This window comes from Electrona antarctica (assembly GCF_951216825.1).
Source record: "Electrona antarctica genome assembly, chromosome: 13".
Lineage (NCBI taxonomy): Eukaryota > Metazoa > Chordata > Actinopteri > Myctophiformes > Myctophidae > Electrona > Electrona antarctica.
Window position 1 is genome coordinate 43,197,757 of NC_136794.1, and position 17,136 is coordinate 43,214,892.

General features: G+C 44.1%; 1 protein-coding gene across 1 annotated transcript in view; it reads left to right on the forward strand.

Annotated features, from left to right (window-relative positions):
* Nucleotides 1–16,236, forward strand: part of itga4 (integrin alpha 4) — a 42,815-nt gene extending 26,579 nt beyond the window's left edge. Inside the window, exons 15-28 of the mRNA XM_079518542.1 lie at nt 1,392–1,546; nt 2,296–2,448; nt 2,863–2,939; nt 4,877–5,018; nt 8,484–8,558; nt 9,228–9,304; nt 9,487–9,576; nt 10,685–10,772; nt 10,928–11,035; nt 11,670–11,795; nt 12,050–12,175; nt 12,590–12,688; nt 13,878–13,997; nt 15,829–16,236. Of these exons, the coding sequence (XP_079374668.1) occupies nt 1,392–1,546; nt 2,296–2,448; nt 2,863–2,939; nt 4,877–5,018; nt 8,484–8,558; nt 9,228–9,304; nt 9,487–9,576; nt 10,685–10,772; nt 10,928–11,035; nt 11,670–11,795; nt 12,050–12,175; nt 12,590–12,688; nt 13,878–13,997; nt 15,829–15,930 (1,538 nt within the window). The 3' untranslated portion in view covers nt 15,931–16,236. The remainder of the gene's footprint in view (nt 1–1,391; nt 1,547–2,295; nt 2,449–2,862; nt 2,940–4,876; nt 5,019–8,483; nt 8,559–9,227; nt 9,305–9,486; nt 9,577–10,684; nt 10,773–10,927; nt 11,036–11,669; nt 11,796–12,049; nt 12,176–12,589; nt 12,689–13,877; nt 13,998–15,828) is intronic.
* The last annotated feature ends 900 nt before the right edge of the window (nt 16,237–17,136 follow it).

Below are 17,136 nucleotides of genomic sequence, written 5' to 3' on the forward strand. Positions count from 1 at the left end.
GACAGACAGTACAGAGGATACATAGGTACGTACAGACAGACAGTACAGAGGATACATGGTACGTACAGACAGACAGTACAGAGGATACATAGGTACGTATAGACAGACAGTACAGAGGATACATAGGTACGTCCAGACAGACAGTACCGAGGATACATGGTACGTACAGACAGACAGTACAGAGGATACATAGGTACGTACAGACAGACAGTACAGAGGATACATAGGTACGTACAGACAGACAGTACAGAGGATACATAGGTACGTACAGACAGACAGTACCGAGGATACATAGGTACGTACAGACAGACAGTACAGAGGATACATAGGTACGTATAGACAGACAGTACAGAGGATACATAGGTACGTATAGACAGACAGTACAGAGGATACATAGGTACGTCCAGACAGACAGTACAGAGGATACATAGGTACGTACAGACAGTACAGTGGATACATAGGTACGTACAGACAGACAGATGTTATAAACAGGAACCTGTCTGAATGTATGCATATCTGTAGCCCTGAGTGGAAACGGTGGAGGTGTGGGTAAAGGAAACTTTACGTGTGCGTGCGTGCGTGCGTGCGTGCGTGCGTGCGTGCGTGCGTGTGTTTACTGAGCTAACAGGTGGCTCCAGTTAGTTTCATGTGTCCTACATTCTTGCACTGTGTGTGTGTGACTGTGTGTGTGTGGTGTGTGTGTGTGTGTGTGTGTGTGTGTGTGTGTGTGTGTGTGTGTTAATGTTTAGTCAGTACAAGGTCAGTGCCAGTTCCTGCTAAATGGCTGCATTAGGCTGCTTCTGTAAAGCCGCCCCACAGCTTCATGTTCAATTTTCAATTCAAAGGAGCTTTATTGGCATGAGAAGACATATACGTTTACAACATTGCCAAAGCAAGTGTCAAAATGTTCAACTACAGACATTTCATTTAATTTGACGACAAATAACACATCGCACGTCTTCCCTGTCATTATTCCAACAATTAACGTTTAGCAAGGGTTAGTGTAGAGTGTAGACAGACAGAGATCCCCTTGGGGATTTTCAGGTGTCATGGTGGCAGCACTGTAGTTAACCATCATACCCACCAGGGGTCATCAATGTGTCCGTGGCAAAGACTAGTCTTGTCCATGGCAAATTTTAGATTTTTTTATAATGCCAAATTACTGAATGTCAAGATAACGCTTTATGGTTGTGGTAATATCATTGTCTGCTCATTTTGTATGGAATTTATTTATGTAATTTTAGTGGAAAAATGTCTACAAGCTAGCATGGCGATGACCCCTGATCTCCTCTCCTCTCCTCTCCTCTCCTCTCCTCTCCTCTCCTCTCCTCTCCTCTCCTCTCCTCTCCTCTCCTCTCCTCTCCTCTCCTCTCCTCTCCTCTCCTCTCCAGACATCCACTATAATCTCACAGCCGACGTCCTTCACAAGGCTTCGTTCCCTCACCGATTCTATTTCCATGGAAACGGATCGTCCAACGGCACGACGGGCCGCGTCCGAACGCGCCTCAATCAGCTCACCTGCGCTCAACATCTCACCTACCTGAGGGTACGGCTTCCATACTATTTAATACCTATATCTACATAAAATATGTAGCTCAGTGGCCTTGTAGTTAGAGTGTTCGCCCTGAGACTGGGAGGCCGGGGTTCGATCCCCGGCCGGGTCATACCAAAGACCATAGACATATAAACGTAGACGCCGCTTCCGGCTCTGGGGGGCGTGTCAAAATTTAAGGCACAACTTTCCCGAGATTCCTTGCGAAGCATGAGCAGAAGCTTCCACATGCGTAACATAAGTCCCTGTACGTGGCCCCACGTACAGGTGAGCACGGTTGCTATGGTTAGTGTGTGACGTCACTGCACCACTCAGTTCACACGGGTGTGATTCTTTATGATAACATATGTCTACGGTGGATTTTTATGAAACAAAAACGTTACAGATTGAAAGAGGATAATTCAAGCTTTCTGTACAGCTCCAATGTTGGTGAGTTTGACGTTGTTTAATACAATTAGATAGGACTTTTCTGTTTGGATGAATGGGCTGTCTATGGGAAGTTGCACCTAGTTGGCACCTTGCTGGGAAGATGGCCACGGTCTGAATATCTCGGAGGTATAGGCTCATGGCTCAGAAAGGCTTACTTTTACATAAAGTATGATAACCTACAGCACTACATCAATGACACTGCAAGCATTGGATAACGTGCATACGGTATTCATAAAATAATAAAAAGTCATTATTTATTTGGCATAGTCTGTATTTTCCTCTCCTCTCCTCTCCTCTCCTCTCCTCTCCTACAGCGAGAAGTGAGAGACATCTATACTCCTGTCCAGTTCGAGGCCTCCTATTGGCTGAGGCAGCCGTCCGCCAGCAGGTCCAGCTCCAGAAGCTTACGCTCGTTAAAACCCATCTTACAGCAAAGAACTGGAAGCACACACACTGTCACTAACCAGGTCTGTCTGTCTGTCTGTCTGTCTGTCTGTCTGTCTGTCTGTCTGTCTGTCTGTCTGTCTGTCTGTCTGTCTGTCTGTCTGTCTGTCTGTCTGTCTGTCTCTTCTCTGACTGTCTCTTCTCGCTTAACTATCTTTCTATTGAATGTAGAATACATTGTAAACCGCCTCTCTCGGGGTGTGTTTTAATTTGAAGGAATTTATAAAACTTCACTGGACAGACAAGCCCCCCCAAAGAGGACATGGGGGACCGAAAAGAGGATACTGTTAAGCATATTCAGATAGATAGGTAGTTTTTGTGGGCTAATCAACTGATTAGAAGAAAAATAAATAAATAATAGTCTTCTTGTCTGTCTGTCTGTCTGTCTGTCTGTCTGTCTGTCTGTCTGTCTGTTAATGTATCCCTCCCTCTTTCAGACAAAGTTTTCCAGGTTTTGTTTGGAGGTCAACTGTTCTACCAACTTGCAACTTTCAGCCCAGCTAGTTCTACCACAGTACGTTTACACATGCACACAATCCACACATGCACGCATGCACAGACACACACACACACACACACACACACACACACACACACACACACACACACACACACACACACACACACACACACACACACACACACACACACACACACACACACACACACACACACACCAATGCAATGGTGGGTTTCAGCTGCTGTCAGAGTGCCATCTATTGGTAGCCAAAGAGCTTATCTATTGCTATCCTGACAATGCAGTGTAAATGATATCTTCGGTTAAATTGTGTTATATTGTGATAGTGTAGGAGGCTATACGGTGTTGCGTGGCTGATTTTTTGAACATTTCTATAGTGACAAGGCAGTCAGAATTCAAAGAACACAAGGAAATGTACAACAAGATGGGAACTAGGAGCATACGCTGGGAAACATACTAGTGGCACTCACAAGCACCTTACAATACATACAACTAACTGGCAAGGATGGATAGGGAACAGGGGGTATAAATACACACAAGGTACCTGGTCACAGGTGAACATATCTACAGTACAATCAACACACGCTAGGCTAGAACCAACAGGGTCAACTGACTAGACACAGCTGGACACAATGAGTCATTAACACACGATGAGTCAAGCCACGACAACAGCTAGAAGGGCAGACAGGAGGACGATGCTTCAAAATAAAATGCACATAAGTGTAATGTAAAACCCTAAACCAGTGGTTCTCAAAGTGGGGTCCAGCGACTCCCAGGGGTCCTTGAGGGAGTTCCAGGGAGTTCCCAGCTAAATGATAGATTGGAACCAAATGGATCCTTATGGGACTGTATTAACTCTGAGAGTGTACAAATGGTTCCATATGTACACTCTCAGAGTTAAATCAACGTTGATTTTACAATAGAAATGCCATTAAATAGGGGGCAACGTAGCCTAATGCAGGTCAAACTGGGGGTTCTTGAAATTAAAATAGTTGAGAGTCGCTACTAGAGCCGTAAAAAGATCTCACTGACATACGTATGCTTTCAGGAACCTGTCTGTCTGTCTGTCTGTCTGTCTGTCTGTCTGTCTGTCTGTCTGTCTGTCTGTCTGTCTGTCTGTCTCACTGACATACGTATGCTTTCAGGAACCTGTCATACTGTTATCAGCAGTGTTGTTTTCGTCGACTAAAACTATGACGAAAAATGTTCGTCGACTACCTTTTTTCACTGACGAAAATTAAATGAAAACTAAATGAAAACTAAGCTATGGTGACTAAAACTATGACAAAATATACTGACAATTTCGTCAACAAATAAAAACTAGACTAAAATGTTAGGAAGGGACTAGTGGACAAGAGATCCAGTATAAGTCATTTTACAATTAGTTGCATGCTGAAAATAGACGATCTACAAGCTCACAACGCGACGCGCTGCGACACGTTGTGGGGCTTGTAGATCGGCTATTTTCAGCAAGTGAAAAAAAAACATCAAGGCCCATCAAAATACATTTTGTTCGACTAAATCAACTGTAGATTTAGTCGACTAAAATCTTATGATATTTAGTCGACTAAAACAAATATTTAGTAGACAAAACACTAAAACATTCCAGGTGACTAAAATGTGACTATAACTAAACGTTAAAAGAGACTATGACTAAAACTAAAATAGAAACAACAGTGGCTTTCAGGAACCTGTCTCACTGTTATATTTAATTGGAACCTGTCTCACTGTTATATTTAATTGGAACCTGTCTCACTGTTATATTTAATTGGAACCTGTCTCACTGTTATATTTAATTGGAACCTGTCTCACTGTTATATTTAATTGGAACCTGTCTCACTGTTATATTTAATTGGAACCTGTCTCACTGTTATATTTACACTTTCAGGAACCTGTCTCACTGTTATATTTAATTGGAACCTGTCTCACTGTTATATTTGGAATCTGTCTCACTGTTATATTTATGCTTTCAGGAACCTGTCGTACTTTGCGTTGGGAAACGGACGGAGCATTCTGTTGAAGACCACGTTGGTCAACTCAGGAGACGACTCCTTCCTGCCCAGGCTGTCACTGCGCTTCCCCACACACATCCACTATATCAAAGTACTGCAGAATGTGAGTACTACACACATCCACTATATCAAAGTACTGCAGAATGTGAGTACTACACACATCCACTACATCAAAGTACTGCATACTGTGAGTACTACACACATCCACTACATCAAAGTACTGCAGAATGTGAGTACTACACACATTCACTACATCATAGTACTGCAGAATGTGAGTACTACACACATCTACTACATCATAGTACTGCAGAATGTGAGTACTACACACATCTACTACATCATAGTACTGCATACTTTGAGTACTACTACACACATCTACTACATCAAAGTACTGCAGAATGTGAGTACTACACACATCTACTACATCAAAGTACTGCAGAATGTGAGTACTACACACATCTACTACATCAAAGTACTGCAGAATGTGAGTACTACACACATCTACTACATCAAAGTACTGCAGAATGTGAGTACTACACACATCTACTACATCAAAGTACTGCAGAATGTGAGTACTACACACATCTACTACATCAAAGTACTGCAGAATGTGAGTACTACACACATCTACTACATCAAAGTACTGCAGAATGTGAGTACTACACACATCTACTACATTAAAGTACTGCAGAATGTGAGTACTACACACATCCACTACATCAAAGTACTGCAGAATGTGAGTACTACACACATCCACTACATCAAAGTACTGCAGAATGTGAGTACTACACACATCCACTACATCAAAGTACTGCAGAATGTGAGTACTACACACATCCACTACATCAAAGTACTGCAGCGTGTGAGTACTACTACACACATCCACTACATCAAAGTACTGCAGAATGTGAGTACTACTACACACATCCACTACATCAAAGTACTGCAGAATGTGAGTACTGCTACACACATCCACCAGAGTAATCTAGTAAGAGAGTGGCGACACGCTTTGATCTCGCCGCAAAGCGGGGCGCCTATGGACGATAGTTCCAAACATTGGAACTATCCCATTGCGATAGAATGAGTACTTCCGCATTCGATTGTTACAATGGGAGTCAACGCTAGTGTCGCCACTCTCTTACTAGATTACTCTGGCATCCACTACATCAAATTACTGCAGAGTGTGACTACTACGCACATCCACTACATCAAAGTACTGCATACTGTGAGTACATCCACTACTTCAAAGTACTGCATACTGTGAGTACATCCACTACATCAAAGTACTGCATACTGTGAGTACATCCACTACATCAAAGTACTGCATACTGTGAGTACATCCACTACTTCAAAGTACTGCATACTGTGAGTACATCCACTACTTCAAAGTACTGCATACTGTGAGTACATCCACTACTTCAAAGTACTGCATACTGTGAGTACATCCACTACATCAAAGTACTGCATACTGTGAGTACATCCACTACATCAAAGTACTGCATACTGTGAGTACATCCACTACTTCAAAGTACTGCATGCTGTGAGTACATCCACTACTTCAAAGTACTGCATACTGTGAGTACATCCACTACTTCAAAGTACTGCATACTGTGAGTACATCCACTACATCAAAGTACTGCATACTGTGAGTACATCCACTACATCAAAGTACTGCAGAGTGTGAGTACATCCACTACATCAAAGTACTGCATACTGTGAGTACATCCACTACATCAAAGTACTGCATACTGTGAGTACATCCACTACATCAAAGTACTGCATACTGTGAGTACATCCACTACATCAAAGTACTGCATACTGTGAGTACATCCACTACATCAAAGTACTGCATACTGTGAGTACATCCACTACATCAAAGTACTGCATACTGTGAGTACATCCACTACATCAAAGTACTGCAGAGTGTGAGTACTTCGATCCCCCCCCACACATACACACACGCACACTAACATGTTTATAAGAATTGGCACGGCGGCCAAACAGTTCCAAGTAGAAGTACTATTAAAGTCATGATATAAGTAGGCTATACTGTAGGTGAACTTCAATTTAATAACATCACATTCTTGCAGGCAGCGACAGTCAGTGGCGTGCACAGATAGACACTAGGGGGTGCTAGAGCACCCCCTGCCCTTTTGGCAATGTGCCCTTTTGAAAAGAAAATTAAAAAAAAACTTTTTTTTCTCTTTTTTTTTTTGATTTTTCAAAAATAGCAGACCTACAAGCTCGTAGCGCGCCACTCGGTGGCGCGCTATGAGCTTGTAGATCTGCTATTTTTCAATAGCTAAAGCATAACATAATGCTAACACCAAAAGGGGTTCCCGCCCAAAATGGATTAAGGCAACCGGCCGGTTCCACGCGCTGCACAAGGTGCCCTTTTTTAACTTGAGCACCTGCCCCTCTAAATGTCTGTGCACGCCACTGGTAGCCTACCTGTTAATGGTTTTTTTGGGGCAGATGCTGTTGATGATGATTTTACCAGTGTGAGCCAGAATGAGACTTCCACAATGAACTACTCACCCAATGCTGCGAAGGTTCCATGTTTAATGTGCTTCCTAAGTGGGTACAGTGTTTAAGTGACAGATGCATGGTTTTCATATCGTAAATATATGAACTTTGGCTAAAAGCTTGTGTTTAATCCACATGGGTTCTTGTTTACTACTTGGTTAGACTTGTCATGGCAGCTTGGCTACAACCGAAACAGACTTCCTCTTCCTCTTCAAAATAAGAGCCACTTGTAATGATTAGCCAACACTAGTTTTATTTCTAAGTCTACTTACAAGACAATTTACAATTTAGGCATTTAGCAGATGCTCTTAATCCAGAGTGATTTACAGTAAGCAAAAACTATACATCAACTACATAAAAGTAGTCATCATGAATCATACGTACTATAAGCTAAGAGCCTAACAGTGGAATATCTATATAATGAAAATATGAGTATACATATAGTGCTATGTCTACATAAGTTACATAAGTTGATCCTTTGCATACGCCTGTAAGGTCGTCGAGGCTTGTAAAAGAGACGTGTGTCTCAATGTGTTTTTTTTACTGGTTAAATAAAGGTTAAATAAAAAATAGAAAATAGGGCACGGCTTGTCATGGACATTTTTGTTAACATTCCATATTTGACACGGACATACAATTAAATAAGATAAATAGATAGCCCTGAATGACCACAATAGGTAACTCTGAGAGTGTTCAAATGGAACTTGAACACTCTCAGCGTTAAGGGGGTCTCTTCAAATGAAACCACTATACTACTATGGTGGACTCCTAATATGCCATAGTGTCAATAGTAAATCAGTGTCATACATATTCTGAAGAAAACCTGGAGACTTGACATTCACTAAGTGGGTGTTAATATGATCAAAATATAATAACGTGTAAAACAGAAAATCAAACATTTGCCACGGACAAGACCAAGCGACGTAATGTTGTAGTTTTCTAACCCTTACAAAAAGCTATCACCTCAAAGTATGAATGCGCCTTAACATTCTGTGTGCTTGCGTGTGTGTGCGTGTGTGCTTGCGTGTGTGTGCGTGTGTAGGAAGTAAGCTGCGATGTCTCTGAAGGAGGAGTTGACTGCAGCATCTCCAGTCTGTCTCTACCAGCTCACACTGAGGTATACGACCGACCAATCAAACCATCACAGACATAGCTGCAGCTCAGACTATTATGAACCAATCGCAGTGCCTAAAGTAGCCGGATGCCTTGATTGACTGATCATTGAAGGCGCAGGCACATATATGCGTCAAATGGTAAATGGTAAATGGTGCATTTATATAGCGCCTTTATCCAAGGCGCTTTACATAGATTGTGCATTACATTCACCCATTCAGCATTCACACACACATTCATACACCGATTGCAGCGGAAGCCATGCAAGGTACCAACCAGCACATCGGGAGCAATTTGGGGTTTTCGACATGTAGACAGGAGGAGCCGGGATTCGAACCGCCGACCCAAGGATCATTGGACGACCTGCTCTACCTCCTGAGCCACAGCCGTCAAGAAAGCGCCTATCCCAGCCATCTCTTCCTGGTTTTCAAACAGCTGGTGGATGGAATTGACGCTCACGCGCGGCTTCAACTTGTAGCATGGGCAAAGCGTTTCAGTTTTTTTGCCCGAAGCTACAATTTGAAGCCGTGCACGAGCATCATTTCCATCCTCCATCTGTTTAAAAACCCAGAAGAGACACCAGCTCTAGGCGCTTTTAGCCGCGACAGTGTGCCTGGCCTGGGCCCAGAGCAATTACAACTACTGACATATTTCTGCTTCCTGTTTCCTGCAGCTAAACATCAACTTCCTGTTGGATGTCAACCAGAGCAGCTCGGCCGGTGATGTCAGCATCTCTGTCAACGCCAGCAGGTAGATATCCACCTGTTCAACCGAGTGAGTGAGTGAGTGAGTGAGTGAGTGAGTGAGTGAGTGAGTGAGTGAGTGAGTGAGTGAGTGACTGAGTGAGTGAGTGAGTGAGTCAGTCAGTCAGTCAGTTGCAGTCCCCACATGAAGTCCCTCTCCTCTCCTCTCCTCTCCTCTCCTCTCCTCAGTGATAACTATGAGATGGAGGAGTATCTCGGTGACAACACGGCCTCCCTGCTCCTTCCTCTCAGATATGGAGTTGACGTCAACGTTCACGGGTGAGACTTTGACATTAAATACGTTTCCATACCAGTGCTTCCTGTACTGGTACAACCCATGGCTCATGTCACTGGTCCAGTGTTGCCAGATGTACGGTAATTATCGTATTTGTACGAAAATTACGTACAAATAATAATTAAAAAAAATACCAAATGTACGATAATTCCGCCATATCACAAAATGTGTGAATTTACTAAATGACCTGCATGGCTGCTGATTTGGGATCCGAGTTTGGCCTTTCAAAATAAGTCAGGAAATCAGTAAATATGACCCTAGGTAGAGCTGTGCATGGATGCATTCAAAACTAAAAGCACCCCCCAATACAAATTGACCGCTACAATAAACTTAAAGGACCACTTCACCACTTTTCAACCTATCTTCATATAATAGGTCCTCACTAATAATCATGATAAGATTTTTTTCTACTCAGTCTGTGTCTCATAGGAGGGCTGTGGGCAGTTTAGAAACCGTCTTCCAGTGACATCATCATTAGGCAGATTTATTTTTAAACAAGATTTTTTTACAAAAATGTTTAGATTTTCATTATCGTGAGAACGATGGCTTCCATTTTCGCATTGCAACTTTTCAGGACTAGAAAGCCTGCAGTTTCTATTAGCTTGTATTCCCCATCGATGATGTCACTGGAAGACGGTTTCTGACCTGCCCACAGCCCTCCTATGAGACACAGGCAGAGTAGAAAGAATTTGCGCCATTTTTTCATGATTATTAGTGAGAACCTATTATATGAAGATAGGTTGAAAAGTGGTGAAGTGGTCCTTTAATAATAGCAAAAATACATCATAAATAAATACTGAAAGCAGATCTAATCATTAATGAAAGTTTATGCATGCACTTCTATGTGTGTACTATGTAAACTCTTCATTTCCATTTTCCAGCCATTCAGTTGCCATTTTTATTTTATTTTTTGGGACCCCCCAACATAATTTGGCGACCCCCCCCCCCGGGCTCGTATGCATGAATAGATGCATTTTAAGCATCTCGTGTGCCTGAAACGAGCACAGACGTGAACGCTTCCTGCTCCACTGTTCTCTACCTGCCCGCTCGCTCTTCTGACTCTGTCTGTCTGTCTGTCTGTTTCTCCGTCAGGTTTGTGTCTCCTACGTCGTTCGTGTTTGGAGACGAACAGTCGACTCCCGTCGACTGTTACTCTGAGAGCTTCAACTTCACGTACAAGGTAGTGATAGTGCTAATACTCCTGACAATACTACACACAATGTACGTATAATAGTACTAATGAATGAATGTGTGTGTGTGTGTGTGTGTGTGTGTGTGTGTTTGTGTGCGTGCGTGCATGTGTGCGTGCGTGTGTGTGTGTGTGTGTGTGTGTAGGTATTAAACCTGGGTCCCAGCAGGTCGGTGGACAGTGTGTTGGAGATTGAACTTCCAAAGAGCCTGTCTCCGTACAGCTACAGACTGCTGCAGCTCACTGACTGGCAGGTAAAATAACAACTAATACTAATAACAACAACTAATGGGCGACGGTAGCTCTGGAGTAGAGTGGCCAGTAGAGCTGCCGGATTGATCCCGGGCTCCCCCAGAGTTAGTGTCGAAGTGTCCTTGAGCAAGTGTGTGTGAGAGAAATGTAAATAGGTGAATGTTATGCACAATCTATAAAGCGCTATAGGGATAAAAGTGCTATATAAATGCACCATTTACCAATCAGAATTCATAGTGTGTAGTTCTCCACACCATTAGGACTCACAGTTCCCCTGCAGCCAATCAATCTGCCAAAACAGCAGATCTGTTTAAAAGCTCACAACAACTATTAGACTAAGGCTGTCTTATAGCACCGACGAAGGAGTCAGGACCCAAACGCTTGCTAATTTTAACCTCACTTTAAGCATTAAAAAATAAAATAAATGTACATTTTCTTAAGTCTCTGTCTAAGGAGTCTTCCTTAACAGTTTATGTGGCGAGTGAGTCTTTTTCTGCCGGTTTCCCTTTGTGTTTTTGAGACCACCGCACATGCTGTCAACGCGGAACAAATAAAGGGACAAAGGGTGTGACGTGATTAAACAGCAGTATACAGCAGTGAACGTTAATAAAGTTGATAAACTGTCTGTCTCTCCAGTCCTCCCAGGGTCAGTGCCACCTCAGCAACCAGACAGCGACAGTAGAAGAAGAGTGTGACCTCCCAGATGTCTCCGTCCTCAAACAGATTGTCTTTTATTTCAGCAAAACAACCACGCGCAGAATGGTAAACGCACGCACGCACGTGCACAGCACAAGCACCCTAATTGTCCTTTGAGGACCAGCATAGTTGTCCTCACGAGCTTAGTCGACTTGAATGTTAGGCCTACTAAGGTTGTATCAATTTGATTAATGTTGTATTTGCGTGTGTTTGTGTGTGTGTGTGTGTGTGTGTGTGTGTGTGTGTGTGTGTGTGTGTGTGTGTGTGTGTGTGTGTGTGTGTGTGTGTGTGTGTGTGTGTGTGCGCGCGCGTGCGTATAGTTCTGTGGTCGTCAGGACATCCTGTGTGAGCGTTTGGTGTGTTACCTCGGCAACCTGGAGTCTGGAAAGGAGGCGACGGTCCAAATCACCACGAAACTGAACCCCACAGTACTACTGCAGTACCCGGTATACTACTAAATTATACTACTACTACTACTAGTACTACTACTAGTAGTACTACTAGTACTACTACTAGTACATTCCCTGTTCTTTTCTTATTTTATGTTGCTTCTGACATTCACTTCTACCCTACAAAGCAAAGAGATGATTTTAGTGTATCAATGTTTGATTAAATTTAGAGGCCTCAGCTGTGGAGCTCTCTAGATGACATTTCTTCCTCACTGTAGTCAATATGATGTGTAATCTTTACTGTTTAGATTGTTTTGTCTGTATTTTGTGCAGTATGTATGTATGTTTCTTTATTGGCTTTGCACTGCTGCTCCCCTTGTGAACTGAAGCACTGATATACTCCTTTGTGTGTGTGTGTGTGTGTGTGTGTGTGTGTGTGTGTGTGTGTGTGTGTGTGTGTGTGTGTCTCAGGGTCGTCATGGTATCATGGTTGTTGAGAGCATAGCGGTCGTCACGTCTCCCACAGAGGATGAACACACCATCGTCACACACACACTGCCTCTGGCACAGGTACGCACACACACACACACACACACACACACTGCCTCTGGCACAGGTACGCACACACACACACTGCCTCTGGCACAGGTACGCACACACACACTGCCTCTGGCACAGGTACGCACACACACACACACTGCCTCTGGCACAGGTACGCACACACACACACTGCCTCTGGCACAGGTACGCACACACACACACTGCCTCTGGCACAGGTACGCACACACACACACTGCCTCTGGCACATGCAGGTACGCACACACACACACTGCCTCTGGCACAGGTACGCACACACATACACACACTGCCTCTGGCACAGGTACGCACACACACATACACACCTGTACATACACACACATACCGTACCTGTGCCTCTGGCACAGGTACGCACACACACATACACACATATAAATCTGTAGCGGAGGGAGAGGTTCCAAATGGGGTGAACTACAGCGTCACACAAACATTTTAAAAGTAGCAAATCCACAATATGTTTTCCAATTTCAATCCTGAAAAAGTTACAGTTTTGGACATTATGAGGTTTACAGGTGGCGTTTCTAGGTGGCGGCGGAGGCTCATTTCATTGTAATCAAAGTTGTCTGTTCTGCGTGTTGCGTTTCTAGGTGGCGGCGGAGGCTCATTTCATTGTAATCTCAGTTGTCTGTTCTGCGTGTTGTGTTTCTAGGTGGCGGCGGAGGCACATTTCATTGTAATCTCAGTTGTCTGTTCTGCGTGTTGTGTTTCTAGGTGGCGGCGGAGGCACATTTCATTGTAATCTAAGTTGTCTGTTCTGCGTGTTGTGTTTCTTTTCTTTTCTGAGTGGTGCAACCATAGGGTGCTTTGTCCGTCCCTGGCGCTGTGTCCCTATATATGTTTAGGGTACCAACAGGGTGGCGCTGTTGCACCACTCACTTCAGACACGTCTTTTTTTAAAGTTTTTTTTGGGCTTTTCTGCCTATTTATTGATAGTTTCAAGTGAAAACGGACAGGAAAGAGGGAGAGAGAGAAGGGGAGAGACATGCAGCAAAGGTCGTCATGAACGGGACTCGAATACGTGACGCGCTGTCAGGCCAGAGCCTGTATGTGGCATGCGCCTGGACTACTTGGCCAGTGGGCGCCCGTGTGTTGTGTTCCTAGGTGGCAGGCTCATTTCATTCTAATCTTTAGAAGTTGTCTGTTCTGCGTGTTGCGTTTCTAGGTGGCGGTGGAGGCTCATTTCAACCAGAAACCGCCGGCAGCCGTCCAGATCTTCATCATCATCGTCAGCTTGATCATCGGCCTCCTCATCCTCACTGCCCTGATCTACTGCCTGTGGAAGGTAACACCTTACACAACACTACATGCTAGGGCGGACACTACACTGTTATCTTTAAGACCTTACACAACACTACATGCTAGGGCAGACAGCGGACACTACACTGTTATCTTTAAGCCACTATTCTATCAATCACTTGTTTATTAATCGCATAATCAAGAACCACGCTTTCATGATCATCTATTAAAGGTATATTTTCCCTTCATCTTTATCCTTTTTAGTGTAATAGTATTAGTTTACTATAATTAGATTAATACACGATAATCAACACTAACACTTTATTTACCCAAATCAAATCATAGTACAACATACGTATTCAATCAAAGCAAACAGCATAAACAATAAGTTTGCCTCTTCTACGAAAATTAAACTTACAAGTTAGTTACAAGGCTGCATTCTGTCGCGCGTGCCAAGCTGTCATTCTCTTGTTGTATTATTTATTTCTCAATCTCACCACGGAGTAACCTCGCGTCTCGGAGGACAGTCAAGACGGGCAGTGTCAGTAGACCAATCACAGGCAGGCGGGGCGTTACCATGCCTATGCTCGGACACAAACGGAATTCACGCGGTGCTGCTATTGTGCATGTTGGCTCACTGGAAACACTCTGCTAAAGTGTGGTCCAGGGACCCTCATGGTTCCTTGAGGAGCATTTTGTACACTCTCAGAGTGGCCCTCGGAGCCCTCTGGTGGGCTGTGAGGATATTGCAAGTGGGACCCAAAACCATTGGCAAAACGCTATGAATATTGTGACGATGATATAGTATAGGCCCCTTTTCCACCGGTTGGTTCCCAATGGGAACCGGTTCAGTTCTTTTTGGTTCTTAGTCCATGAGCCAGAGCTCCAAAATTGGAACGTTTTATGAATGTAAAAACAAAGAAACACCATCCATGTTGGTGTTGGTGTAGCAGAGTAGCTCACAGCCAGCAATGGGGGACGGCAGCACCCCTTGTGTGTTCGTGTTTGCAAACAGTTGCAATTCAGAGGAGCAGGAAGTGAAAGCAATAGAAAGCTAGTAATGTGGTGTGAAAGCTGTGGTTAATTCAAGTATGAGTCTGTACAGTGGCGTGCACAGACATTTAGAGGGGCAGGTGCTCAAGTTAAAAAAGGGCACCTTGTGCAGCGCGTGGAACCGGCCGGTTGCCTTAATCCATTTTGGGCGGGAACCCCTTTTGGTGTTAGCATTATGTTATGCTTTAGCTATTGAAAAATAGCAGATCTACAAGCTCATAGCGCGCCACCGAGTGGCGCGCTATGAGCTTGTAGGTCTGCTATTTTTGGAAGAAAAAAAAAGAAGGAAAAAGAATGTTTTTTTTTTTTTCTCGTTTTTTTTTCAAAAGGGCACATTGCCAAAAGGGCAGGGGGTGCTCTAGCACCCCCTAGTGTCTATCTGTGCACGCCACTGGTTATTTCACAGTATCACGTGTTCAGAAAGTGTCAGTAAGAACTGACTGGGACCCCTTTTCCACTGGTTGGTTCCCAATGGGAACCGGTTCAGTTCTTTTTGGTTCTTAGTCCATGAGCCAGAGCTCCAAAATTGGAACGTTAACTATGAATTGAGTGGGCAAAACTATACCTATATTAAATTGTTTATAGGATCAACTAAGAACCAAAAATAACTGAACCGGTTCCCATTGGGAACCAACCGGTGGAAAAGGGGTCCCAGAGTTCCAGACCCGTTATGGTCATTCAGGGATAGTAGCTCTTTATGTGTTTCTGGTCATGTATGTCCGTGGCAAAAATGGCATTCTGACCAAAATGTCCACCACATGACCCCTCTCTGTCTGTCTGTCTGTCTGTCTGTCTGTCTGTCTGTCTGTCTGTCTGTCTTTCAGGCTGGTTTCTTCAAGAGACAACACCAGAAGACGGAGGATGACTTAAAAAGAGAAAGCTGGGACTACGTTCCTAAAATGGACAAAACGGAGAGCTCCTCCTAACACACACACACACACACACACACACACACACACACACACACACACACACACACACACACACACACACACACACACACACACACACACACACACACACACACACACACACACACACACACACACACACACACACACACACACACACACGTCGTGGACTGACAGAACAGATACATGATGAATTCATGGATAGATGCAGAGAACTGAAGATGAAACAAAAGATGTGAATGGAACAACTGCTCGACCAATCGTAACGCGGCCCAGGATCGTTCAGGAAGTGCATGCAACACTAGCCTCGGCCCTCATAGACATATAAACGTAGACGCCCTTTCCGGCTCTGGAGCGTATATGTGCTCAAGGGAGGGCAAAACTTTCCAGAGATTCCTTGCGAAGCACGGCGGAAGCATGAGCGTGCGTCACAGAGCGCATGTTCGGGTCTGATAAGTCCCGGACAAGATGTGCTGTGATTGGCCAGTAAACACTTGAGTGGCAGCGTGACGTAGCGTCCCTTCCACACTTCCGGTGTACTTCCTCCCCCAGTGTAAATTCTTCCGCCCCTCCTTCAACACACATGGCTCCAACGAACTGCAGCGGCCAATGAGGCATCTATTTTGTTTTATATGTATGTCGGTCCCAGCCTTATACTCATCTGCGAAGAGAAAAGCATGCCTGGTCACGACCTAAGGCAGAGAGAAAAGCCTGGTCACAACCTAAGGCAGAGAGAAAAGCCTGGTCACAACCTAAGGCAGAGAGAAAAGCCTGGTCACAACCTAAGGCAGAGAGAAAAGCCTGGTCACAACCTAAGGCAGAGAGAAAAGCCTGGTCACAACCTAAGGCAGAGAGAAAAGCCTGGTCACAACCTAAGGCAGAGAGAAAAGCCTGGTCACAACCTAAGGCAGAGAGAAAAGCCTGGTCACAACCTAAGGCAGAGAGAGTGTCTAGCCGGAAGTGTCGGTCCGGAACATCCGTCAGATGTTATTTCCCCCCGGATACAATATTTTTGCCGCTACTTCCGTTTAACCGGCTAGGTCTTGCTCAGCGTCATGAAACACGCGGCAGACCGGGTCTAGAAGGGTATTTGCGAGTGGACCCCCAAATAATTAGGCAAAACGCTACGGTTTTGGTATGGTAGGTTTTCTTTAAAAATTTGACATTTTTGTTTTCATTGAGATAAATAGGAACTTTTTTAAGTATTATTTGTAACAGTAA